This window comes from Pristis pectinata, chromosome 43 (genome assembly GCF_009764475.1).
Source record: "Pristis pectinata isolate sPriPec2 chromosome 43, sPriPec2.1.pri, whole genome shotgun sequence".
In the NCBI taxonomy this organism is placed as follows: Eukaryota; Metazoa; Chordata; class Chondrichthyes; order Rhinopristiformes; family Pristidae; genus Pristis; species Pristis pectinata.
In genome coordinates this window covers 3,754,219-3,779,711 of record NC_067446.1, presented here as the reverse complement: position 1 = coordinate 3,779,711, position 25,493 = coordinate 3,754,219, and the positions used below count along the sequence as shown (strand labels likewise).

The window sequence follows — 25,493 nt, the reverse complement described above, 5'->3', positions numbered from 1 at the left end:
CTTCCAGTTCATTCCACATCCACTCCTGGTTTCCGAAGACCTTGTTCATTATTATAGTGTTAATTCTGAATATCTAGTGAGTGGACACTTCTGACACCCCTTCTTAACGTTGCTGCCCCTCCCTGTCGCCCTTGCATGTGTTGCTCCTAAACTGAGAGACTAATCTAGTGACACATCTACCACGTCTGTCTGGTGGGTCCGTCCCTTCCAACTCGCTCCCAACGGGACCCCACCCCTTCCCGTCCACCCCTTCCCGTCCGCACTCCCAATGGGACCCCATCCCTTCCCGTCCACCCCGACCGTCCGCGCTCCCAATGGGACCCCATCCCTTCCCGTCCACCCCGACCGTCCGCGCTCCCAATGGGACCCCACCCCTTCCCGTTCACCCCCACCGTCCACACCCAATGAGAGCCCACCCCTACCCATCCACCCCCACCGTCCGCACTCCCAATGGGACCCCACTCCTAACCATTCACCCCCACCGTCCGCACTCCCAATGGGACCCCATCCCTTCCCGTCCACCCCCATCGTCCACACTCCCAATGGGACCCCATCCCTTCCCGTCCACCCCGACCGTCCGCGCTCCCAATGGGACCCCATCCCTTCCCGTCCACCCCGACCGTCCGCGCTCCCAATGGGACCCCACCCCTTCCCGTTCACCCCCACCGTCCACACCCAATGAGACCCCACCCCTACCCATCCACCCCCACCGTCCGCACTCCCAATGGGACCCCACTCCTAACCATTCACCCCCACCGTCCGCACTCCCAATGGGACCCCATCCCTTCCCATCCACCCCCATCGTCCGCACCCCCAATGGGACCCCACCCCTTCCCGTTCACCCCCACCGTCCGCACCCCCAATGGGACCCCACCCCTTCCCGTTCACCCCCACCGTCCGCACCCCCAATGGGACCCCACCCCTTCCCATTCACCCCCACCGTCCGCCCTCCCAATGGGACCCCACCCCTTCCCGTTCACCCCCACCGTCCGCACCCCCAATGGGACCCCACCCCTTCCCGTTCACCCCCACTGCTTTAACCTCCGGAACAATTGTCAGGGGCAACGTTCCCTGGAGATCACATGGTCGGCCAGTCCCGGACTCTGAGCCATTCAGAGCGCGGCATGTGCACCCAGCGGCCGGCTGTGGACCTCGAGCCTTGTCTGTGCCCCCACTAACATGGCAGCCCCTCCCCTTGCACCCACGTCTGTCTGTCTGTTCACCAGCGAGTGTGCGTGTGCGTGTGTGTGTGTGTGTGTGTGCATGTGTGTGTGTCAGAGCGGGACTGTGGCAGGTCAGGGATCCCGCCCGGGAGGGGAGGTGGTGTCACCGGGGGGGTCCCGGCGGTTGGGGGGGTGGTGGGTGAAGCATTGGGAGGGGTGGGGGCAGCACGCTGCTGGGTCCATCGGATCCCCCGTAACAGGACGGAGGAGATTTGCCCTGACTCTCCTGGTCCACCCCCCCCACACATCTCTCCCCCCAGCCCATGTCCCCCTCTTCCCCCATTACCCGTCACCCTATCTGTCCCCCCTCCCCTTCAACCCCTCGTCACCCCCTTCCCCCTCATCTCCCCATTCCCCTTCCCACCTCCTGCCCCCTGTTCCCCCCTCCTTACCTCTGTCTCCCCATCTCCCCCCGTCCCCATCTCTCCCCCTCCCATCCCGTCCCCATCTCTCCATCCTCTCTCCCCCGTTCCCCCTCCGTCCCTTCTGTCCCCCCATTCCAACTGTCTGTCCACCCCTCTCTCCCCCTCCCCTCTCTCCCCCTCCCCTCTCTCCCCCTCCCCTCTCTCCCCCTCCCCTCTCCCTCCTCCCCCCTCTCCCCCTCCCCTCTCTCCCCCTCCCCTCTCTCCCCCTCCCCTCTCCCCCCTCTCCCCCTCCCCTCTCTCCCCCTCTCCCCCTCCCTCTCCCCCTCCCCTCTCTCCCTCCTCCCCTCTCTCCCCCTCCCCTCTCTCCCCCTCCCCTCTCTCCCCCTCCCCTCTCCCTCCTCCCCCCTCTCCCCCTCCCCTCTCTCCCCCTCCCCTCTCTCCCCCTCTCCCCCTCCCCTCTCTCCCCCTCCCCTCTCCCCCCTCCCCCTCCCCTCTCCCCCTCCCCTCTCTCCCCCTCCCCTCTCTCCCCCTCTCCCCCTCCCCTCTCTCCCCCTCCTCTCTCCCTCCCCCTCTCCCCCTCCCCTCTCTCCCCTCCCCTCCCCCTTCTCTCTCCCCCCTTTCTCCCCCTCTCCCTCACCCTCTATCCCCCCACCCCCCTCCCTCCCCACCCTCTCGCCCCCCCCTTCCCCATCCCTCTCTCCCCCCCTCTCTCCCCCTCTCTCTCCCCACTCCCCGCCCCTCCCTCCCTCAATCACTCAGGGCCGGAGACAGGAGACGCCCTCCCCGCCCCCGCACGCCCCGCCGTCCCGTCTCTACACCCACCCATACTGATGTCTGCACCCCCCCCGCCCCCCCCCCCAGCTGAAGGGCAGCCGGAGCCGGCGGAACAATAGGAGCTGCGGGGAATGCGAGGCATGCCTGCGCTCCACCGACTGCGGCAGCTGTGACTTCTGCAAGGACAAGGCCAAGTTCGGCGGCGCCAACACATTGCGGCAGAAATGTCGCTGGAAGCAATGCCTGTGCTTCGCCTCGGTGAGTCTCTCCCTCCCCTCCCTCCGCACGGTCTGCCGTCCACTCCCTCCCCCCCGGAATCCCGGACGCCGGGCGGCCTTCTGCTTCTGGATCCCTCCGCTCAGAGCCCCCGCGGTCTCCTGAGGCCCCCTCCGTCTCCGGCCCGCCGCTGGGCGTGGATGGACTCGGTGCTGGGACCTCTGTCGTTTGTCCGCCGTGTTAACGATTTGGATGAGAATGTTCGGTGGGGCGATCAGTAAGCTTGCAGGTGACACCGGAATCGGTGGTGTGGTGGACGGTGAAGGAGATTGTCTCAGGTTACACCGGGATCTGGATCAACTGGGGAAATGGGCCAAGGAGCGGCAGATGGAGTTTAACTGGGACACGTGTGAGCTGGTGCATTTTGGGAAGTTAAACCAGGGCAGGACTTGCACATTACCCTGGGGAGTGTTGCAGAACAGAGGGACCCAGCGTTACAGGTAGACAGGGCGGTGAAGAAGGCATTTGGTGCGCTGGCCTTAATCGGTCAGGGCACTGAGTACAGGAGTTGGGACGTCCCGTTGCAGTTGTACAGGACGTTGGTGAGGCCGCACTTGGAGTGTTGTGTTCAGTGTTGGTCGCCCTGCTGTGGGAAAGACGCCATGAAGCTGGGAAGAGCGTAGAGGGAGATTTACAGAGATCGGTATTGGGATTGGTTTATTATTGTCACTTGTACGGAGGTCCAGTGAAAAATGTGTCTTGCATACCGATCGTACAGGTCAATTCATTACACAGTGCAGTTACATTGGGTTAGTACAGGGTGCATTGAGGTAGTACAGGTAAAAACAATAACAGTACAGAGTAAAGTGTCACAGCTACAGAGAAAGTGCAGTGCAATAAGGTGCAAGGTCACAACAAGGTAGATCGTGAGGTCAGAGTCCATCTCATCGTACAAGGGAACCGTTCAATAGTCTTATCACAGTGGGGTAGAAGCTGTCCTTGAGCCTGCTGGTACGTGCCCTCAGGCTCCTGTATCTTCTACCTGATGGGAGAGGGGAGAAGAGAGAATGTCCCAGGTGGGTGGGGTCTTTGATTATGCCGGCTGCTTCACCAAGACACAAGAATGTGCTGCCGGGGGTGGAGGTGGGGGCAGATACGAGGTTGTTAGACGCGGAGGGAGATGGATCATGAGTTTAACAGGGCAGCGTGTTCGGCACAGATGCCGTGGTCCGTGTAACCGGGGAAACCCCGGGGGGTGGGAGGGATACTGCGGGCGAGCCCTGACCTAACGCGGTGCACATTGTCTCCTCTCCCTGCCGGCCGGTCGGCGCAGAAGCGGCTGCTGCCTCGGGAGCTGCTGGCGCAGGGCCAGTGGGCGGACTGGAAGGAGCCGGGCTACCGCAGCAGCCGCCGGCGGTGGAAGGAGAACGCCTTCGCCAGCCGCAAGGTGGCGCGCGCCATCCAGGCCGCCAGGAAGAGGAAGATGTGGCAGGCGTCGGCGCAGACCCCCGAGCCCGGGGCTGAGGGACCCCCGGAGGAGCAGGCGCCCGGGGTCCAGGTAGGTCCCCGGGGGGTGAGGGGGGAAGGGGTGGACGGCAGGGCCGTGTCACGTGTGGGCACGCGCCCCCCCCCCCCCCGCCACCACAGGGTCAAACCGCATGGAGGCCGGTCACCGAGCCGGCACATTCGTTGGGACGTGGGAGGGGACTGGGGCGCCCAGGGCTGGGGAAGGGGGGATCCACGGGGTCACAGGGAGAGCGTGCTGGCTCCACACACGTGCACACACAGACACACGCACAGACACGGAGACACAGACACGCACACGCACAGCTGCAAACACACACGTGTATGCACGTGCACGCACACAGAGGCAGACACAGACAGACACGCGTGTGCACAAACACACTCGCGCACATAGAGACACATGCACACGCGCATGCACAGACACAGAGACACACACGGACACAGAGACAGACACATGCGCACGCATGGAGACACAAACACACGCAAGCACAGACACAGACGCGTGCACACGCACACAGGCACAGAGACGCCCAGAGACACATACACACATGCACGCGCACACAGGTGCAAACAGACACAGAGACACAATCACACACGCACACAGCGGCAGAAGTCAGGATCGAACCTGGGTCTCCGACAGCTGAGAGCCACCCCCTCCCAAAGAACAGCAGGCCAGGGGGTGAGGGTGGACCTGGGACTGGGGAGGGGAGCACGCACAAGGCAGAGAGAGTGGAGGGGGGATGGTGGGAGGCAGGCGACCCTCGAACTGAACACGTACAAATCCCTCTGAGGCCCTCGCCCCTCCCCTCAATCTCTGGCCCGAGCTCCCCGCGCTCAGTCACACAGACGGAGTCACACAGCACAGAAACAGGCCCTTTGGCCCGACAGGTCCGTGCCGGCCAAGATTCCCACCCAAGCCAGTCCCATTTGGCCCATATCCCTCTAAACCTTTCCCACCCACGGACCTGTCCGAGTGTCGTTAATGTACCTGCCTCACCCACTCCCTCTGGCAGCTCGTTCCACACACGGACCACCCTCTGGGTGAAAAAGTTGCCCCTCAGGTCCCCTATTGAATCTCTCCCCCCTCTCACCTTAAACCTGTGCCCTCTAGTTCTTGATTCCCCAACGCTGGGGGAAAAAGGCTGTGCGCCTTCACTCTGTCAATGCCCCTCATGGTTTTATAAGATCACCCCTTATTCTCCTACTTTTAATATAAACCTTTATTAATTAAAAGCACTACAAGAGGACAACTACACCACAACTAATACAGAAAGAGGAAAAGCAAACTAAGCAGCTACAGAACTAGAGCAAGATAACGCTAATTAAACATCCATGAAACGCACCACGCAACACTTCAGGGAAGAATTGCATTCTCGCCGTCCACCCGCGATCCCCTGAGGGGCCCACCCAGCACGGAACTCAACTAGGATGCCCTGCGGGAAAGGTTTCGAGAGATATGCTGGCAAATGGGACCAGCTTGGATGGGAATCTTGGCTGGCATGGACCGGTTGGGCCGAAGGGCCTGTTGCTATTTGACTCCAGAGGCCGGTCGTTGTCTCCCAATCGGGAGAGGCATCAGGGACTCCCATGGCGGAGAGGTCCCGGAGAGGGGGGTGGGAGGGGAACCCAGTGGTGGCCTCTCTTCCTCCCGGAGTTCACCAGGCTTCCTCCTGTCCCAGCAGGCGCTGACTGGCAGAGAGGAGGAGCCCTCGCGGCCACGCACCTCGTCTACGGAGAGCGGGCGAGAGGTGGCGGGCGAACGAGTTGTATCCAGCCCAGTGGAGGTGAGGCATCAGCGCACTGTCAGGGAGAGCGCCGCGCTGTAGACGTGTCTGTGTCAGAGGAAGCAACATGTTATGTACCTGTCTGTCACACCCGTCTGCACCCTCCGTCTCTCTCTCTCTCTCTCTCTCCCTCCCTCCCTCCCTCCCTCCATCCCTCCATCCCTCTCCTCTTCTCGTCTGTCTGTCTCTAACCCCCACCCAACCCTGTTCTGCTCTCTCTCTACCTCTCTCTCCCCTCCCCTCTCCCCCTCTCTCTGCCCCTCACTGCTTTCTTACCCCTCTCCCCTCCCCCTCTCCCCCGTCACCCACCTCACCGCCCTCTCTCTCCCCCCCTCTCCCCTCCTCTCTCTCCCGCTCTCTCCCCCCTCCTCCCCTCCCCTCTCTCTCTCCCCTCCTCTCTCCCTCTCTCTTCCCCCCACCCAACCCTGTTCCTCTCTCCCCGTTCTGCCCACTTGCTCCCCGTCTCCCCATCTCTCTCTCTTCCTCTCTCCCTCTCCCCCATGTTCCACCCGCTCGCTCCCCCTCCTCCCTCTCCCTCTCCCCTCCTCCCTCTCTCCCTGCCCCCTGCCCCTCGCTCAGCGGTTTCTCAGGGTTTCCTTTACCCCCCCCCCTGTGTGTGCAGGAGAGCAGCGTGAGAGAGAGCCCCCGCAGGTCCCCGGAGCTCAAACCTCCAACCGTGGACCAAGCCTTAAACCTCAAGAAGTTCCTGTCGGTGATGGTAAGTCTCAGCACGCCAGCCACACGGCGCGCGCCCACCCGGTCGCTCTGCGCCTCTTGGGGGGGGGTGGGGAGCGAACACCGCAGCTGGACCGGGCACAGCAGGATCCCACACACCCATCCCCCCTTCCTCTGCCTCCTACCCTAGCATCTCCCTCTCTCTCCCCCACCACCCCCTGCCCTTTCCCCCTCCCTGCCCCCTCTCTCTGCCCCTCTCGCCCACCTTTCTGCCCCCTCACCCTGCCCCTCTCCCTACCCTTCCCCATACCCCATTTCCCCCCACCTCTCTGCCCCTCTTCCCCCACCCCTGTCCCCCCACCTCTCTGTCCCTCCCCATCTTCCTCCCACCCCTTTTCCCCCTCTCATCCCCACTACCCCTCTCTCCCCCCTCTCTCTGCCCCCCTTACCCCCCCGTCTACCCCTCTTCCCTCTTACCCCCTCTCTGCTTCTTCCCCACCTATATCTTTTTCCTCCCTGGCTTACCCCCAATGAGGGCAATCTCCCCCATCCCACCGTCTCCCCCTCACCTTCTCCCCCACCCCACCCTCTCCCCATCTCCCCCTTTCCTTCCCCTCCCCTCCCCCCTCTGCCCTCTCCCCCTTCCCCTTCCCACTCTCCCCTCGCCTCCTCCCACATCCCCTCTCTCCCCCTCTTCCCCCTCCCCCCGGTGGGACGTGGGGAGGGAACCGGAGCATCCCAGGGGAGTCCCACGGGGTCACAGGGAGAGGGTGCAGACTCGACACACACACACACACACACACACACACACACACACACACACACACACACAGTGACACAGACACAGAGACATACACACACAGTGACACACACACACGGAGATACACAGACACACACGCACACACAGACGCGCACACACAGACGCACACAGTGACACACACACACACACACACACACACACACACACACACACACACACAGAGCGGTGGAGCTCGGGGTCGAACCCGTGTCTCCGGGACTGCAGTGCTGCCCATACTTAACACAAAAATCGATAGATTTCTGAACATGGAGGGTGGGTTTCGGGGTATGTGTGGGAACGGCAGTGGTCAGAAACGAGAGGGCACGGGTTCACGGAGAGAGGGAGGAGGTTTAAAGGGGGTCTGAGGGGTAGGTTTTTGTACGCAGAGAGAGGTGGATGTCAGGCAGGGGCTGCCAGAGGAGGGGGTAGAATCAGATGCAGTGACTACGTTTAAGGGGCATTTAGACAGACCCTCAAATAGACAAGGGATAGAGGGATACGGTCCTAATGCGGGCAAGTGGGATCGGTGTAGAGGGGGTGGTGAGGTCCGTGAGGACGAGGTTTGCCGAAGGGTCCATCTCTGTGTTCGACTTGATTCGTAGAGTCAACAGGCCCTTCGGCCCAACTCGACTGTGCCGACCAAGTCAGTCCTACTTGCCTGCGATTGGCCCCCATCCCGCTACACCTTTCCCATCTCCGTACCTGTCCGAGTAACTGTACCCCCCCTCTACCACTTCCTCTGGCAGCTCGTTCCACACACCCACCCCCACTCTGGGTGAAAAACTTGCCCCTTTAAACCTTTCCCCTCTCACCTTAAACCTGTGTCCTCTAGTTTTAGACTCCCCGACCCTGGGGGGAAAAGATGGTGACCGCCCACCTTACCTACGCCCCTCGTGATGTTATAAACCTCCATCAGGTCGCCCCTCAGCCTCCTCCGCTTCAGTGAAAACAGTCCCAGCCTGTCCGGCCTCTCCTTATAACTCGAGCTCTCCGGTCCCGGGAACGTCCTGGTGAATCTTTCCCACACCCTCTCTGGCTCAGTGACGTCCTCCCTGTAGTTGGGCGACCGGAACTGCGCCCAACACTCCGAGTGCGGTCTCCTGTACAGCTGTAATGGGACGTCCCAACTCCTGGACTCAAGTGCCCTGACCGATGAAGGCCAGCGTGCCGAATGCCTTTTTCACCGCCCTATCTACCTGTGTTCCCACTTTCAGGGGACCGTTCAGAGTTCCCTGTACCCCTGGGTCCCTCTGTTCTACAACACTCCCCAGGGTAATGTCATTCACAGTGGGTGTCTCTCCCCATAACTCTGTGAGGATGGTGCTGAGGTCAAATTGAGTGGGGGAGGAGAGGGCCACACCCCTCCCTCTCGCCGTCACCCCTGACAACCGTCTCCGCTCCCACCACCCGGAAGTAACGTCACCCTCTCCCTGGTCCCGCAGAAGCCGTACCTGAAGGGAGCCTCGTCATCCGAGTCCCACGAGCGACCGTCTGTGATCCGAGAGACCTCGGAGTGGCAGCTCAGCAGCGAGCAGGTGAGGGAGTCAGAGGGGGCGGGGGGCAGCCCGGATGGTGGGTTGGGGGGGGTGGGGGGAAGGTGTTGGAGGGCAGGGTCCTCGCTGTGCCCCCTCCCTCCTGGACCCCGGTCCTGGATTCGGGACAGGCAGAGGCCAGAGGTTTGACGTCTTGGTGCTCACAGTTGTCCCACAGCGCGGCAAGAGGAGGGGGGCCTGCCCCCGGCGCCCCTCCTGCCCCGGCGCCCCTCCCACCGCACGGCCCCCCTCCTGCCCCCGGTGCCCCTCCCACCGCAGTGCACCCCTCCTGCTGCATGGCGTCCCTCGGCACTGGGTCGTGTGTTGATGTCGTCACAACCCAGGTCTCCGACATCTGGGGGGCAAACTGCGGACTGCAGTGGGTGCTCGTTCCTCAACTGTCTGATGTTGACTGCTTCTACTTTTGCCCTCTGCTCTCCCTCTCTCTCTCTATTTCCCTTTCTCTCTCTCTCTCTGACTTTCTCTCTCTATCTCTGTCTCTGTCTCTCTCTGACTTTCTCTGTCTCTCTCTTGCTCTCGCTCTCTGACTCTCTCTTTTGCTCTCTCTCTCTCTCTGACTTTCTCTCGCTCTCTCTCTGACTTTCTCTCTCTCTCACTGTCTCTCGCTCTCTCTCTCTGACTTTCTCTGACTTTCTCTCTCTCTGACTTTCTCTGTCTCTTGCTCTCTCTCTGACTCTCTGTCTCTCTCAATTGCTCTCTCTCTCTGACTTTCTCTGTCTCTCTCTCTCACTTTCTTTTTATCCTGTTCCCCATCCCCCCTTTCCCTGTCCCTCTCCTTTCTCCCTCCCACTCTCTTGCCCCCCTTTCCTCTCCCTCCCTCTCTCCCCTCTCCCCTTCTTTCTCTCCACCTCTCTTCCCCCTCCCTCTCTCTCCCCACTCTCTCCCTCACCCTCTCCCTCTCTCCCCCTTTTCCTTCATTCTCCCCCTCTCCTGCTCTCCATCCCTCCCTCTCTCTCTCCCTCTCCCTCCCTCCCTCCCTCTCTCCCTCCCTCCCTCCCTCTCTCCCACACACAGAGGCGGCCAGCGGAAACCACAGTGCTTCAGGCGTCAGCAATCTCCACTCCTGCCCAGCGGGAAACTCCGGAGCGTGAACCTGAACGCATTCCGAGTACAACGGTAATTCCTGCCGATTTCAGCTCAACACTTTGTTCATTGACCTGGGTCTGGAGGAAGTTATCAGCACAGGGCTGTGGGGAGAGAGCTGGGCAGTGGGATCAGTGTGGGGACCGACACGGGGCTGTGGGGAGTGAGCGGGGCAGTGGGATCAGTGTGGGGACTGACACAGGGCTGTGGGGAGAGAGCGGGGCGTGGGGTCAGTGTGGGGACTGACACAGGGCTGTGGGGAGAGAGCGGGGCACAGGGGTCCAGCATTAGTTGTGAACTCTCCTGTTCTCCGCACAGGTACTTAAAGAAGCGATGAGTGAGGGGGATGCACCCTCACACCGATCTGTTTCCCCTGTCGTCAAACAACGGGACCCAAAGGAAAAGCCGAGCAGCAGGAAGGCAGTGCAGTGCTCCACAGGGGTAATTCTTCAGTGACGTTTACCATGGAGTGTTTGGTGTTGGTTTTGGCCCATATCCACCTAAGGGGAAAGATTTACAGGGGCAAATTTTTCACCCAGAGGGTGGTCCGTGTGTGGAACGAGCTGCCAGAGGGAGTGGGTGAGGCAGGTACGGTAACGACACTCGGACAGGTCCGTGGATGGGAAAGGTTCAGAGGGATACGGGCCAAATGTGAGCAGATGGGACTGGGTTGGATGGGAATCTCGGTCAGCATGGACCAGTTGGGCCAAAGGGCCTCTTTCCCTGCTGTATGACTCTAGTTCCCCTGACAGCTCAGCGGAAACCAGCCTACACTTCCCGCTGCCTCGGGAAAGCAGCCGACATAATCAGAGACCCCCACCCACCCCGGGACATTCTCTCTTCTCCCCCCCTCCCATCGGGCAGAAGATACAAAAGCCTGAAAGCACGTCCCACCGGGCTCAAGGACAGCTTTTATCCTGCTGTTATAAGACTATCGAATGAGAAGATAGACTCTTGACCTCACAATCTACCTCGTCGTGGCCCTTGCACCTTATTGTCTGCCTGCACTGCACTTTCTCTGTAACTGTGACACTTTATTCTGCTTTCTGTTGTAGTTTTACCTTGTACTCCCTCGATGCACTGTTGCAATGACTAGACGGTGTACAAGACAAATTTTTCACTGGGCCTCAGTACATGTAACAATTATAAACCAATACCAACTTACATTAAAAGACAAAGCCACACATAAGTTAACATGAAAAATTAACATAAACTGAACACAATTTGCATAACAGTATAAACAAAAAAACGACACTCCTGCAAATTGAGAGAGAGAAAAATTGCTGAATTGGTGTAGTATTGTCACATATACCGAGATAGTTTACGAGGATGTTGCTGGGACTCGAGGGACTGAATTATGGGGAGAGGTTGGGCAGGTTGGGACTTTATTCTTTGGAGCGTAGGGGTGACCTTATGGGGGTGTATAAAACCACGAGGGGCATCGACAGGGTGAATGCGCACAGTCTTTTCCCCCAGGGTTGGGGAATCAAGAACTAGAGGGCACCGGTTTAAGGGGAGAGGGCAGAGATTTAATAGGGGACCTGAGGGGCAACTTCTTCACCCAGAAGGTGGTCCGTACGTGGAACGAGCTGCCAGAGGGAGTGGGTGGGGCAGGTACATTAACGACACTGGGGCAGGTCCGTGGATGGGAAAGGTTTAGAGGGGTACGTGCCAAACGCGGGCAAATGGGAGCAGCTTAGATGGGAATCTTGGCTGCCACGGACCAGTGGGGCCGAAGGGTCTGTTTCCGTGCTGTGTGACCCTGTAGGTGAGCCTTTCTTAACTCCCCGTCGCCTGTATGAAACTCTACAGGAATCTCCACAGACCAGTGGATGGGGGTCCCTCACTGTCAGCCACAAGATGGAGTGGTTTCTCTGCTGCTCTGCATGCTGGGTAAAGACACCGCCATTGCTCTGTGCTGCCACCTTGTGTTTTCCTGCGATTTCACATCCTGGGCTGCCAACCTTTCTGTGCTTGGAGACCAGGGCTCCAAGAGCTGCCGCTGTGACATTGTGGGACTGTGAGGGAGGCTGTTCAGCCCATCAGGGCCACAGCTCTGCATGCTAGACCCCTTTGTCAGTCTCGTAATTGGTTTATTATTGTAACATGCAGTGAAAAACTGTTTTGCATGCCGTCCAATACAGATTATTCATTACACAGTGCACCGAGGTAGTACGAGGGAAAACAATGCAGAATAAAGTGTCACAGTTACAGAGAAAGTGCAGTGCAGGCAGACAATAAGGTGCAAGGGCCACGACGAGGTAGATTGTGAGGTCAGGAGTCCATCTTATCGTTCGATAGTCTTATAACAGCGGGGTAGAAGCCGCCCTTGAGCCTGGTGGTACGTGCTTTCAGGCTTTTGTATCTTCTGCCCGATGGGTGTGTTGCAGTTACAGAGAAAGTGCAACACAGGTAGACAAATAAAGTGCAAGGGCCACGACGAGGTGGATTGGGAGATCGAGAGCCCATCTTTATCGTAGAAGAGGTCAAAGTCAAGTTTATTGTCAGACACACAAGTCCGTGTGTACACGGGTGCTATGAAAAACTTACTTGCAGCAGCATCACAGGCACAGAGCATCAGAGACACACAACATTCACAAGGAAAACATAAATTAAGCACAATTTTTACAAGAGACAGTACAATTAGAACAAGGAAAACAAGGTCTATTTTAATGCAAAGTGTCCCCAATGTTGCTGTACTGAGGCAGTGAGTAGGGTTGTGCCGGTCAGTTCAAGAACCAAATGGTTGAAGGGAAGTTGCTGTTCCTGAACCTGGTGGTGTGGGGACTTCAGGCTTCTGTACCTCCTGCCCGACGGGAGCTGCGAGAGGACGGCGCGGCCTGGATGGTGGGGGGATCTTTGATGGTGGATGTTGCCTTCTTGAGGCAGCGCCTCCTGTAGATACTCCCGATGGTTGGGGAGGGACGTGCCCGTGATGTATTAGGCAGAGTCCACTACTCTCCGTTCAAGAGTCTGGTAACAGCGGGACAGAAGCTGTCCTTGAGCCTGGTGGTACGTGCTTTCAGGCTTTTGTATCTTCTGGGGGGTGGGGGGGGGAAGAGAGAATGTCCGGGGTGGGGAGGGGTCCCTGATTATGCCGGCTGCTTTCCCTAGGCAGTGGAAAGTGTCGACGGAGTCCGCGGAGGGGAGGCTGGTTTTGTGTCGCGGGGTGGACGGGTTTCCCTGCCGCTGTGCTTGCTGGGTAAAGAGGCCGCCATAGCTGCCAGTAGACAGTCCTGTTTCACTCCCTCCCGATAAATCATTCTCTCTCTCAAGTGCTTGTCGACCTCCCCGTCAGCTCCTGCAGGGAGAGCAAGAGAGGGAGAATGAGAGAGTGAGAGGGGGAGCGAGAGAGAGTGAGAGAGGGAGTTCCTGCAGGTGTCCTCAGGCAACGAGTGGCTTCGTTCCCGAGAGCGCGGACGTTCAGCAAGGTCTTACTTTTATCTTTAGGAGAGCGGTTTGAATGGAAGTCCCAGCCAGAGCTTGTCTGCCCTGATCAAGGAGGAACGCACGGACTCAATGGGCAGCTACAGCCAGCCCGTCTCACCCAAGGTAAAGTCGCCGAGCAGCAGATCCCCTCCCCACTTCAGGCAAAGCTGACGCTGTTGGTGCCAGATCTCTCGGGCATGTGTTCAGCCTCTCCGTCCTGTCTGCTGATTTCCCCAGCGCTGCACACAGTCTCTGGACTTATAACGGCACGGCGCTCCCTCCTCGCTGCCTCTCCCGCGGTGCAGCACTGCCTCCCCATGGCGCGGTGTGGCGCTCCCTCCTCGCCCCACCCCCTCCATGTGGTTTATTGGCGATCGGACCTGCACTCATCCTGCTGAGTGATCCGCTTCTCTCTACCCTCCCAGCGACCGGCAGAGACAGAGGCCCGAACCCCCGGAATTCCGTGCAATTCCCGGATTGTCAGGCGGGAGAGTCCGGAGCAGAACCCGGGATATGGGCGGTCCCCTCCAGCAGCGGTAAGACCAGTGCCTCGAGTTAATCCCCCTGTGTCCCTCCATGGGGCAATCGGTCGGGAAGGGCAGTTCCCAAAACCCGGATCGGGGAGCACCAGCGTAACTGGCTGGAGCTGCCTCACGTACAACAACAACTTCCGCTGACGTGGCGCCTTCAGTGGAAAATGAACATCTGAACAAACCACAGGGAGCAGCGTGAGGCAGCGAGGGACAGGAGCAGAGGGTTTGGATTTAAGGTGCAGACTTTAGAAGCAGGACAGGGAGGAGGGAGGGGTGTAGGGGCCGGAGGAGGTTACAGAGACGGGAGGGGTGTAGGGGAGGGAGGGGGTCAGAGACGGAGAGAGGTATAGGGGCCGGAGGGGGTCACAGAGATGGGGAGGGGTGTAGGGGATGGTGGGGGGGGGGGGTAACAGAGACGGGGAGGGTGTAGGGGCCGGAAGGGTTCACAAGAGACGGGGAGGGGTATACGGGCCAGAGGGGTTCACAGAGACGGGGAGGGGTATAGGGAGGGGGTCACGGGGAGGGGTGTAGGGGTCGGAGGGGGTCACAGAGGGAGAGGTGCAGGGGCTGGTGGGGTGGGTAACAGACGGGGAGGGTGTAGTGGCCGGAGGGGGTCACAGGGGGGGAGGGTGTAGGGGCCGGAGGGGGTCACAGAGATGGGGAATGGTATACGGGCTGGAGGGGGTCACGGAGATGGGGAGGGGTATAGGGGAGGGAGGGTTGGAGGGGGTTACAGAGACGGGGAGGGGTGTAGGGGTCGGAGAGCGTAACAGAGACAGGGAGGGGCATAGGGGCTGGTGGGTGGTCACAAGAGACGGGGAGGGGTGTAGGGGAGGGGGAGGGTCACAGAGACAGGGAGGCGTGTAGGGGCTGGAGGGGGTCACGGAGATGGGGAGTGGGGGAGGAGGGACGGTGAGGGGGTGCTGTTAGCATCATTGCGATCAGTGTTCTCGGGCTGGTCACGAAGGGGACCCAGGTGCAAGTCCCACTAGGCTCGGAGCAGCTGAAGGCTCAGGGCAGTTCCGTCACTGGAAACTGAGACCAGGCAGCAGCTGCTGACTGCAAGGGTACAGTGCAGCCCCCCCCACCCCCCCCTTTCCTCGTCCGGTGAGACAGAGTGTTCTACATCCCCCAGGGCACCCCACTGCAGAACAAACTCCTCCCTCTCCCTCTCGAGTATGTGCTCGTCAGCCGAGATCCTGCCTCCCCTGATGGGATCTCCCTGCCCTTTTGTTCTGATCTTGAGAGAATAACTTCGAGGGGCTGAGTGGTGTCTGCGTACGTTCTGGCCAGTGTGGGGGAGGGCACTGAGCGGACCGGCCGGGGTCTGTTCAGAGGAGAGGGTAGGTATTTTATCGAGCGACTGGTCTGGGAGCTGGTCCATCGCATTGCGGGCGCTGTCGGTGGTGGAGTATTCTGGCGGAACCAGCGCCTCGGGCCCCCAGATCTTGGGGGAAGGGGGATGGGGTGGGGGGTGGTGGGCTGGTGGTCACAGAGACGTAGGGGGAAGCGGCGCAGAACCAGGCCCTTCGGCCCAACGAGCCTGTGCTGACCCTCCACCTCCTTCCCATTGCCCTGATCCCATTTCACTGCCTCCCTAACGTTCCCTTCAACTGCCCCCCCTGCCCGCTCCCGCCTCGTCCCCCAGATTCTCCTCCTCACACACACACACACACACACACACACACACACACACACACACACACACACAGGCAGAGGCGGAGGTCGGGATCGAACCCGGGTCTCTGGAGCCCTGAGGCAATGGCTCTACCCGCTGCGCCAACTGTGTGTCGATGAGTCATCAATGATTGCCTTGATCAGAAGTAAACACCAATGGCTGTTAAATCTTTTATTTCTGGACCGCCTCTCTCCCGTGCCCAAGCAGGCTGAGTTTAAGCTTCAGGTTACTATTGGGGTTGGAGGTCAGGGTGGATTCATCACCATCCATTCCTTTGCCCGTCCTTCGGGATCGAGGGTGACCCGCTCCCGCTCTGCTTCTGACGAGACCCACGTGGTCCCCGTAGACCTTTCCCGGAGAGGGGAGTAGGGAGCACACTCCTTAAGGGGGCCTCGGCACGCTCTCAGTAGAACAAAGTGGCCTTCGGCCCACGATGTTGTACTGACCGATATAAACCACCTCCCCATTCTATCTGTCCCCCTCTCCTTCACCCATAACCCTCGATTTTTCTTTCGTCCATGTGCCTATCTCGTAGTCTCTTAAATGACCCTATTGTATTGGACCCGTCCACCCCCCACACCCCCGACAGTGTGCTTGAGGCACCCACCACTCTCTGTGTAAAGAAAAAACCTACCCCTGAACGTTCCTCCACGCACCTTAAATGGGTGTCCTCTGGATTTGGCCTTTACCGCTCTGGGGAAAAGGTGCTGGCTGTCCACTCTGTCTATGCCCCTTGCAATCTTCTACACCTCTATCAAGTCACCTTCTCTCCAAAGAGAAAAGCCCCAGTTCACTCAACCTATCCTCATAAGACATGCTCTCCAATCCAGGCAGCACCCTGGTAAATCTCCTCTGCACCCTCTCTAAAGCTTCCACATCCTTCCTATAATGAGGTGACCAGAACTGAACACAATACCAAGTGTGGTCTGACCAGAGTTCTACAGAGCTGCAACGTCACCTCACGGCTCTTGAACTCAGTCCCCCGACTAATGAAGGCCAACACACCATACGCCTTCTTAGCAACCCTATCAACCTGTGTGGCAACCTTGAGGGATCTATGGACGTGGACCCCAAGATCCCTCTGTTCCCCCGCACTGCTAAGAGTCCTGCCTTCAAGTTCGATCTCCTGATCACTTCACACTTCTCCGGGTTGAACTCCATCTGCCACTTCTCAGCCCAGCTCTGCGTCCTGTCTAAATTCAGAATTGGCTCGCCCACAGAAGACAGAGGGTGGTGGTAGATGGAGCGTATTCTGCCTGGAGGTCGGTGACCAGTGGTGTTCCGCAGGGATCTGTTCTGGGACCCCTGCTCTTTGTGATTTTTATAAATGACTTGGATGAGGATGCGGAAGGTTGGGTCAGTAAGTTTGCTGATGATACAAAGGTTGGTGGTGCTGTGGATAGTGTAGAACGTTGCTGTAGATCACAACGGGACACTGATAGGATGCAGAGAAATTGCTTTTCCCTTGTACGACCTCGATGCACCAATGGGATCAAATGATCTGTATGGACGGCATGCAGAACAAAGTTGTTCACTGTAGTTCAGTACATGTGACAATAATTGGTATTGGTTTATTATTGTCACGTACCGAGGTCCAGTGAAAAGCTTGTCTTGCATACCGTAGGTGCATGGAGGTAGTACAAGGTAAACCGATAACAGAATGCAGAGTAAAGTGTCACAGTTACGGAGAAAGTGCAGTGCAGGCAGACAATAAGGTGCAAGGGCCACGACGAGGGAGATTGTGAGGTCAAGAGCCCATCTTATCATGAGGTCAAGAGTCCATCTTATCGTACCAGGGAACCGTTCAATAGTCTTATAACAGTGGGGTAGAAGCCGTCCTTGAGCCTGGTGGGACGTGCTTTCTGGCTTTTGTATCTTCTGCCCGATGGGGCGGGGGGAGAAGAGAGAATGTCCCGGGGTAAACCAATTCCCGCCAGGAGTTAATTCTGACCCACTAGTGGTACAGCAGGGAGGGGCTGGCAGAGGTCGGTGAGGAGGGTGGGGATGCGGGGGAGACGGGGCGAGGGGGTGGGGGGGTCTGTTCCAAATTGTCATGTTTGTACTTTTGCCCTTCACAACCCCCCAAGGTTGCCACAGGTGAGTCAGCCCCACCGCAGAGCCCGGAGGACAGTGACAGTGGTCCCGATGGCAACTCCGGTTTACCAGTGGTGAGTCCCGCTGGTGGGTCGGGGGTCTTCTCACGCAGCACCCGTGCCAGGTCTCGGCGTGCCGGCGTCCTCGGTGGGGGGTGGGGGACAAAGGCGGCTGGCTGGCTCCACCTGGTCCCAGGTAGGCAAAGGTGGGGGGGGGGGGGGGGGGGTGCGCAGTGTGGGTGCGGAGAGGGAGTCCAGGCACCCCGGCTCTGAGGGTCAGTTAGCCGGGGCATGCACAGAGCTGGGAGCCGACCATCCCCTCCTCTCTCTCTGTACCCCACCTCTCCCTCTCTACCCCCTTCTTTGACCCACCTCTGTCTCTGCCCCCTCTGTCTTGCCCCCCCCACCCTACTCTCTGCCCCTGTCTATCTCTCTGCCTTGCTCTCTCTCCCCCTCTGCCCTGCTCGCCCTCTCTCTGCCCCGCTCTCTCTCTCTCTGCCTCACTCTCTGCCGCACTCTCTCTTTCTCTCTGTCGCTGCCTCACTCTCTCTCTCTGCTGCACTCTCTCCCTCTCTGCTGCACTCTCTCCCTCTCTGTCGCTGCCTCACTCTCTCTCTCTGCTGCACTCTCTCCCTCTCTGCTGCACTCTCTCCCTCTCTCTGCCCCGCTCTCTCTCTCTCTGCCTCACTCTCTCTCTCTGCCTTGCTCTCCCCCTCTCTCTCTCTCCCTCTGCCCTGCTCTCTGCCGCACTCTTCTCTCTCTGCCCCACTCCCTCTCTCTGCTGTGCTCTCTCTCTGCCCCCCCCTCTATCTCTCTGTCTCTCTCTCTCTCTCTCTCCCCTCCCCCTCCCTCCCAGCCGAGCAGAATTCACAGGAGGTTGTCCTGTTCCATCAGTCCATTGATATTCTTTAGGGATGTATCCGGTCAGGTAAATGTGGCAGGGCCAGTTGCTGTGATGTACTTGGATTCCCAGAGAGCTTTTGTCACTAATTCTCTTCCACCCCAGGAAGCCACTCCCTGTGGCGCAGCAGGATCAGAGGTGACCAGGGAGAAATGTAGATCAGATCAATTTATTGTCACCTGAATTTCCTTGCTGGTGTGAAGCTCACAGAGTAAACAGGGAACGTGTCGGGGTTGGTCGACAAGGTTAGAGCGCTTGGAATGGGAGCGATAAACTGCAGAGAATCGAGAACTGGTAATCGGAGAGAGAGGCAGAGGGTGGGAATATTCTGCCCTCTGTCTCTCTCTCTCTGGGGTCAGCAGGCTGTGTCAACATGTTGGTGAGGCTGCACCTGGAGTATTGTGTATGGTTCTGGTTGCCCTGTTAGTGGAAAGACGTCGTTAAGCTGGCAAGAATGTGGAGATTTACGAGAATGCTGCCAAGACCGTCAAGGGACTGAGAGGTTGGGCAGGCCGGGACATCATTAAACATAAAGATATTTATTTACTAGTCACATATACATCGAAACGCACAGTGTAACACGTCTTTTGTCGTTACTGAGAAAAGTGCTGGGGCGGGGGTGCAGCCCACAAGTGTCGCCGTGCTTCCGGTGCCAACACAGCACACCCACAGCTCCTAACCCGTACATCTTTTTGGAATACGGGAGGAAACCCACACAGACACCTGGTGGGGGAGAACGTACGAACTCCTCACAGACAGCGGCTGGAATCGAACCTGGGTTGCTGGCGCTGTAATAGCGTTACGCTAACCGCGGGACTGAGGGGCAACCTTATTGAGGTGTATAAGACCATGAGGGGCATTGAGGGGGTGAATGTGCACGGTCTTTTCCCCCCAGGGCTGGGGAATCAAGAACGAGAGTGCACAGGTTTATTGTATTGGAATTGGGTTATTATTGTCACTTGTACCGAGGTCCAGTGAAAAGCTTGTCTTGCAAACCGATCGTACATGTCAATTCATTACACAGTGCAGTTACATTGAGTTAGTACAGAGTGCATTGATGTAGTACAGGTAAAAGCAATAACAGTACAGAGTAAAGTGTCACAGCTACAGAGAAAGTGCAGTGCAATAAGGTGCAAGGTCACAACAAGGTAGATCATGAGGTCAGAGTCCATCTCATCGTATAAGGGAACCATTCAATAGTCTTATCACAGTGGGGTAGAAGCTGTCCTTGAGCCTGGTGGTACGTGCCCTCAGGCTCCTGTATCTTCTACCTGATGGGAGAGGAGAGAAGAGAGAATGACCCTGGTGGGTGGGGTCTTTGATTGTGCCGGCTGCTTCGCCAAGGTAGCGAGAGTCCATGGAGGGGAGGCTGGTTTCTGTGACGCGCTGGGCAGTTTCTTGCGGTCCCGGGCAGAGCAGTTGCTGTACCAAGCTGGGATTAATGAGAGGGGAGAGATTTAAAGGGCACTTGAGGGGCAACTTCTTCACGTGGTGGGTGTGTGGAATGAGCTGCCAGAGGAAGTGATTGAGGCAGTTAAAAGACACTCAGAGAGGTACATGGACAGGAAAGGTGTAGAGGGATATGGGCCAAACACGGGCAAATGGGGTGAGCTTAGATGGGAATCTTGGCCGGCACGGACCAGTTGGGCCGAAGGGCCTGTTTTCGTGCTGTGTGACTCGAGGAGTACAAGCACAGAGTTCATTGAAAGTGGCGTCGCAGGTAGACAGGGCGGTGAAGAAGGCGTTCGGCACGCTGGCCTTCATCGGTCAGGGCACGGAGTACAGGAGTTGGGACGTCCCGTTGCAGTTGTACAGGACATCGGTGAGGCCGCACTTGGAGTACTGTGTACAGTTTTGGTCACCCCTGTTTATAGGAAAGATGTTCTTAAACTAGAAAGAATGCAGAGGAGATTTACCAGGATGTTGCCTGAGTCACAAGGAAAGGTTGCGGAGACTAGGACTTCATTCCCTGGAGTGTAGGAGATTGAGGGGTGACCTGATAGAAGTGTATAATATCATGAGGGGCATAGACAGGGTGAAAGCACACAGTCTTTTTCCCAGGGAGGAGGGAGCTAAAAACAAGAGGGCGTAGGTTTAAGACCAGAGGTGAGAGATTTAAAAGGGATATCAGGGCAGCTTCTTCACGCAAAGGGTATTTGGACCCAGCTGCCAGAAATAGTGGTTGAGGCAGACACATTAGTGATGTTTAAAAGCCGTCTCAATGAGTACATGGAGAGGAGGGGTTTAGAGGGCTAGGGGCCAGACGCGGGCAGATAGGGCTTGCCCAATGGGCAGCACAGTCAGTTGGGCCGAAGGGCCTGTTTCTGCACTGTGACAGAGAAAACATCCAGAAATGATTGGTGAGGAACAGGAACGAGTGTTGGTGTTCACAACTTATTGTAAGATGATGAGGGGTACAGACAGAGTTAATACGAGGAGGCTCTTTCCACCTAGATTAGGAGAGAGAAGTGCCAGAGGACATGGCTTTAGAGTGAAAGGGGAAAGGTTTAGGGGGAACTGGTGGGAGTGTGGGACGAGCTGCCATCTGACATGATAAATGCAGGCTCACTCTTAAGTTTTAAGAATAAATTGGACAGGTACATGGATGGGGGAGAGGTCTGGAGGGTTATGGACTGGGTGCAGGTCAATGGGACCAGACCAGTGGTTTTCAACCTTTTTCATGCTGCAGCCCCCCCAGAACATGTCCTTGTTAGATGACGGACCCCCAAAGCCCACAAAAATCAAACAGTCGATAATTCATGCATAGAACACTTAAATTACTGCACGTAGGCCCTGTTGAAATAGTGACTATTTCAATCACTGATAATTACCAGCGGTGTCTTTCAGTGTACAGTTCAAGGTGAAGGTTGTGCCTGTCTTGCACTGCAGAGTTTGTCCAAACGTGGTGGTATGTGCGACAAACATACGCATATGTCATCCTCGATATTCAGTCTTGGTCTATATTTGGTTTTCATGGCAGTGACTGCAGAAAATGCTGTTTCGCACAAGTAAGTGGTTGCAAATGGTAACAGAACATTGACGGCTTTGCCGGACAGCAGTGGATACTCCTGGGAACATGCTATCCAGAATGACAACAGTGACATTCGGTTGAACTGCAAGTGCAATGTCCTGTCAGATGACAGTTCAGCTAATTCTTCTCGTTCACGTCCAGTTAAATCAGTGAGCATGCATTCAACCGGATTTCGAATCCAATCAAACATGCTCGTGTCATCGTCGCCGAAATACTCATGGAAATAATGTGATAGCTGTTGAATATGGTTCACAACGGTGCTCGCAATGGCCTCTGTCTTAGTCTCGTTCACTGTCAGAAAGTCAGCCAGCAACGGAAACATATCATAGATGCCTTGCTCGCGTCTTCCCTTTCAGGTACGAAGTTTTTCCTGGAAGGCATTGATTTTGTCATGTGTTTTCAGAACACTTGAGCCTGGTCCTTGCAATGATAGATTTAAGCTGTTCAAAATGTTGAAAATATCTGCAAGATAAGCAAATCTGGCAACCCACGTCTCACCTGTCAAGAACTGTGCCAATGATCCGTTATGCTCATTTAGAAAAATGAGTTCATCTCGCAATTCATATATACGCTGCACAACGCGGCCTCGTGACAGCCATCTGACTTCTGTATGTAGCAACAAATACTTATGCTTGGCTTCCATTTCACGGCATTTGTTTTCAAACAAACGATGATTGAGCGGCCTGGCTTTGATAAAGTTAACGATTTTAATGCACGTGGAAAACACATCCGCAAGATTTTCATCCATATCCTTTGCAGCCAGAGCCTCACGGTGAATCGTGCAGTGGGTTGCTGCTACATGTGGAGCTACTTCTCTCACTTGTGCGACTAGACCTGACTTCCGTCCCGTCATTGCGGCAGCACCATCCGGGCATACTCCAATACACTGTGTCCACGCCAATGCCGACCGTACAAAAAAAGCATCAAGCACACAGAAAAGTTCTTCACCTGGGATGCACCTTGCAAAATAAAAAGTCTTCCAAAGCCTCTCCTTTCCAGCAAAATCGAACATAAACCAACAACTGCGCAGCACTGGCAACATCAGTACTTTCATCGAGCTGAATTGCAAATCTGACGCTGAAGACGTGCTATCAGCTGGCTCTGTATACCTTCCGCCGTATCGCCAATTCTTCTGCTTACGTTGTTATCAGACAGTGGAATGGCTTTCAGTTTTTGACTGGATTCTTTTCCCAGTACAACTTCGCACGTCTACTGTGCTGCAGGCAGTATAAGCTCTTCTCCAATTGTGTGAGGCTTTCTGGAACGTGCTATTCGTAATGCTACCAAATATGATGTGCGAAGAGCCTTCTCATTTACAGTGGCGCAGGCCGTCATTCTGCCTTTCTGCTTGAGGTCCAGCTCCTTTCACCGCTCAAAATATTCCTTCGGCTTACTGGCAATATCTGGATGCACTGTTGTTAAATGGCGCTGGTTTCATTGCATCGTTGGACAGTGTTTGCAAACACACAACACAGGGAGGTTGGTCCACATTTGTCCCCACTGCGATGAAGCCATATGAAATGTATTCTGGATCGTACTTGCGTCGTTCTCTCTTTCGGTCACCCTTATGCCCTTCGTCTTCAGAATCTTCTGGTTTCTAGTCAGCTTTTCTCTTCAGAAATTTTTCCGCACTCAGCAACACACGCTGGACAGTTTAATTCCTATTACTGATAAACAAAATTATCAAAACTAATCTAAAATTTACACGCTTGCGCACTTTTCGTTTAACAGTGACGTCACTGTGGTGTAAATGCACGGTAAATACGCAATATTATGAAGGCAAACCAACAACGTCACTCAGTCTCGCTAACACTACAGTGCACAACAGAGTAGTAGTGAGTAGTGAACACTACTGACCACTCTGACTACACAAATCGAATATTAAGCGGCAACTTACCAGAAGGGAACACCGTCTAATTCTCTAAGATTGTCGCCTATAACAGAATAGATATGGCCGATTTTCCGAATAGTGGAAAACTGGAGCAAGCTACATCTTTGTAACAGGTCGCTTTTCCGTTTTTTTCTTGGCTTGCTCGCGGACCCCCTGGAAACCCGCCGCGGACCCCCAGGGGTCTGTTGAAAACCTCTGGACTAGAGGAATGAAGTTTCAGCACAGACCAGATGGGCCAAATGGCCTGTTTTCTGTGCTGTCGTGTTCTGTGGTTCAATGGGATCTGGCCGTCATCGTACACCGGTTACTGAAGGCCGGCGTTCAGGGGCAGCTGGCAATTAGGGAGGGCAGATGTTGCGTCGGCCTTAACCGCAAGAGGGTAAGAGGGTCGACGCAGGGCCCCAGCGAGATTGCAGCCAGGGCATTGCGCGCAGTTACGCTCTCTTCCCAAAGCTTGCTTTGGAGGGAGTGAGGCAAAGTTTCACCTGACCGGTTCCAGGGTCCCGCAAGGGTGCCAAGCCACTCTTCCCTGGGATGTCGAAGGATAAGGCATTACCACAGAGGAACGTAGATCAGGATTTGCTGTTGTGAAATTTGCTGTGCAAGAATTTTATTGTTGTATACACCAGGTTGCAATGAAATTCCTTTTCTGTGTGGAGCTCACAGGGTAAGCAATAAGATATTTATTTATTAGTCACTTGTACATCGAAAAGCACAGTGAAACGTGTCTTTTTGGCGTTAGTGAGAACGTGCTGGGGGGGGGCGGTGGGCAGCCTGCAAGTGTCGCCACACTTCCTGCGCCAACACAGCATGCCCACAGCTCCTAACCCGTTGTCTTTTTGGAATGCAGGAGGAAACCGGAGCACCCAGGGGAAACCCACGCAGTCACGGGGAGAACGTACAAACTCCTTACAGACAGCGGCGGGAATTGAACCCGAGTCGCTGGCGCTGTAATAGCGTTACGCTAACCGCTACAACAATAAATACTAATTTAATACAAGAGGGCGTGCACTTAAGGCAAGAGGGGGTAAGTTCAAAGGAGACATGCGGGGCAAGTATTTTTTTACACAGAGAGCAGTGGGTGCCTGGAATGTGCTGCCAGGGGTGGGGGTGGAGGCAGATACGATGGAGGGGTTTAAGAGGCTCGTAGGCCCGTGGATGTGCAGGGAATGGAGGGAGGTGGACATGGTGTAGTTTAGTTAGGCGGTTAACAGCTAGTTTAATGCCTAACATTGTGGGCTGAAGGGCCTGTTCCTGTGCTGTACTGTATGATGTAGTGTAGCGGTTAACATAAGACTATTACAGTGCCAGCAACCCGGGTTCAATTCCCGCTGCTGTCTGTAAGGAGTTTGTCCGTTCTCCCCCCCGTGACTGCGTTGGTTTCTTCCGGGTGCTCCGGTTTCCTCCCACGTTCCAAAGACGTACGGGTTAGGAAGTTGCGGGCGTGCTATGTTGGCGCCGGAAGCATGGCGACACTTGCGGGCTGCCCCCCCAGCATTCTCGGTAACGCAAGAGGATGCATTTCACTGTGTATTTTGATGTACATGAGACTAATAGGTAAATATCGAATATCAACAATGCAGTGAAGACTGCAGAACAAAACACCAAAGTAACAGTAACAGAATCACCAAGAGAGGAAGGGTTAGGAGTCCGAGAACATGGTAACACCACCGGGAAGGGGCTGTGGGAGAGGCGGTTGGTTCAGGAGTCTCTCAGCAGTGGGGAAGTAGCTGTTCTTGAGTCCGGATGTCTGGAATCTCCAGCTCCCGTCTCCTCTCCCACATGGTAGAAGAGAGGAAAGGGAGAGGCCATGGTATTGGTGTTGGTTTATTATTGTCATTTGTACCGAGGTCCAGTGAAAAACTTGTCTTGCATACCGATCGTACAGATCAATTCATTACACAGCGCAGTTACCTTGGGTTAGTACAGAGTGCATTGATG

The 25,493-nt window shown here is 56.5% G+C and overlaps 1 protein-coding gene across 17 annotated transcripts in view; it reads left to right on the top strand.

The window, feature by feature from the left end:
- The window catches only part of LOC127566545 (methyl-CpG-binding domain protein 1-like), a 112,994-nt gene that overhangs the window by 84,414 nt on the left and 3,087 nt on the right, over nt 1–25,493 (top strand). For 6 of the 17 annotated variants that reach the window (XM_052008944.1, XM_052008947.1, XM_052008949.1 and 3 more), the window contains exons 15-26: nt 8–76; nt 2,450–2,620; nt 3,912–4,136; nt 5,782–5,886; nt 6,509–6,604; nt 8,803–8,895; nt 9,928–10,029; nt 10,315–10,437; nt 13,447–13,548; nt 13,851–13,961; nt 17,724–17,804; nt 24,403–24,579. In XM_052008944.1, the coding sequence (XP_051864904.1) occupies nt 8–76; nt 2,450–2,620; nt 3,912–4,136; nt 5,782–5,886; nt 6,509–6,604; nt 8,803–8,895; nt 9,928–10,029; nt 10,315–10,437; nt 13,447–13,548; nt 13,851–13,961; nt 17,724–17,804; nt 24,403–24,579 (1,455 nt within the window). The remainder of the gene's footprint in view (nt 1–7; nt 77–2,449; nt 2,621–3,911; nt 4,137–5,781; nt 5,887–6,508; nt 6,605–8,802; nt 8,896–9,927; nt 10,030–10,314; nt 10,438–13,446; nt 13,549–13,850; nt 13,962–17,723; nt 17,805–24,402; nt 24,580–25,493) is intronic. The other 11 variants (XM_052008954.1, XM_052008953.1, XM_052008957.1 and 8 more) reach the window with 8 other exon arrangements.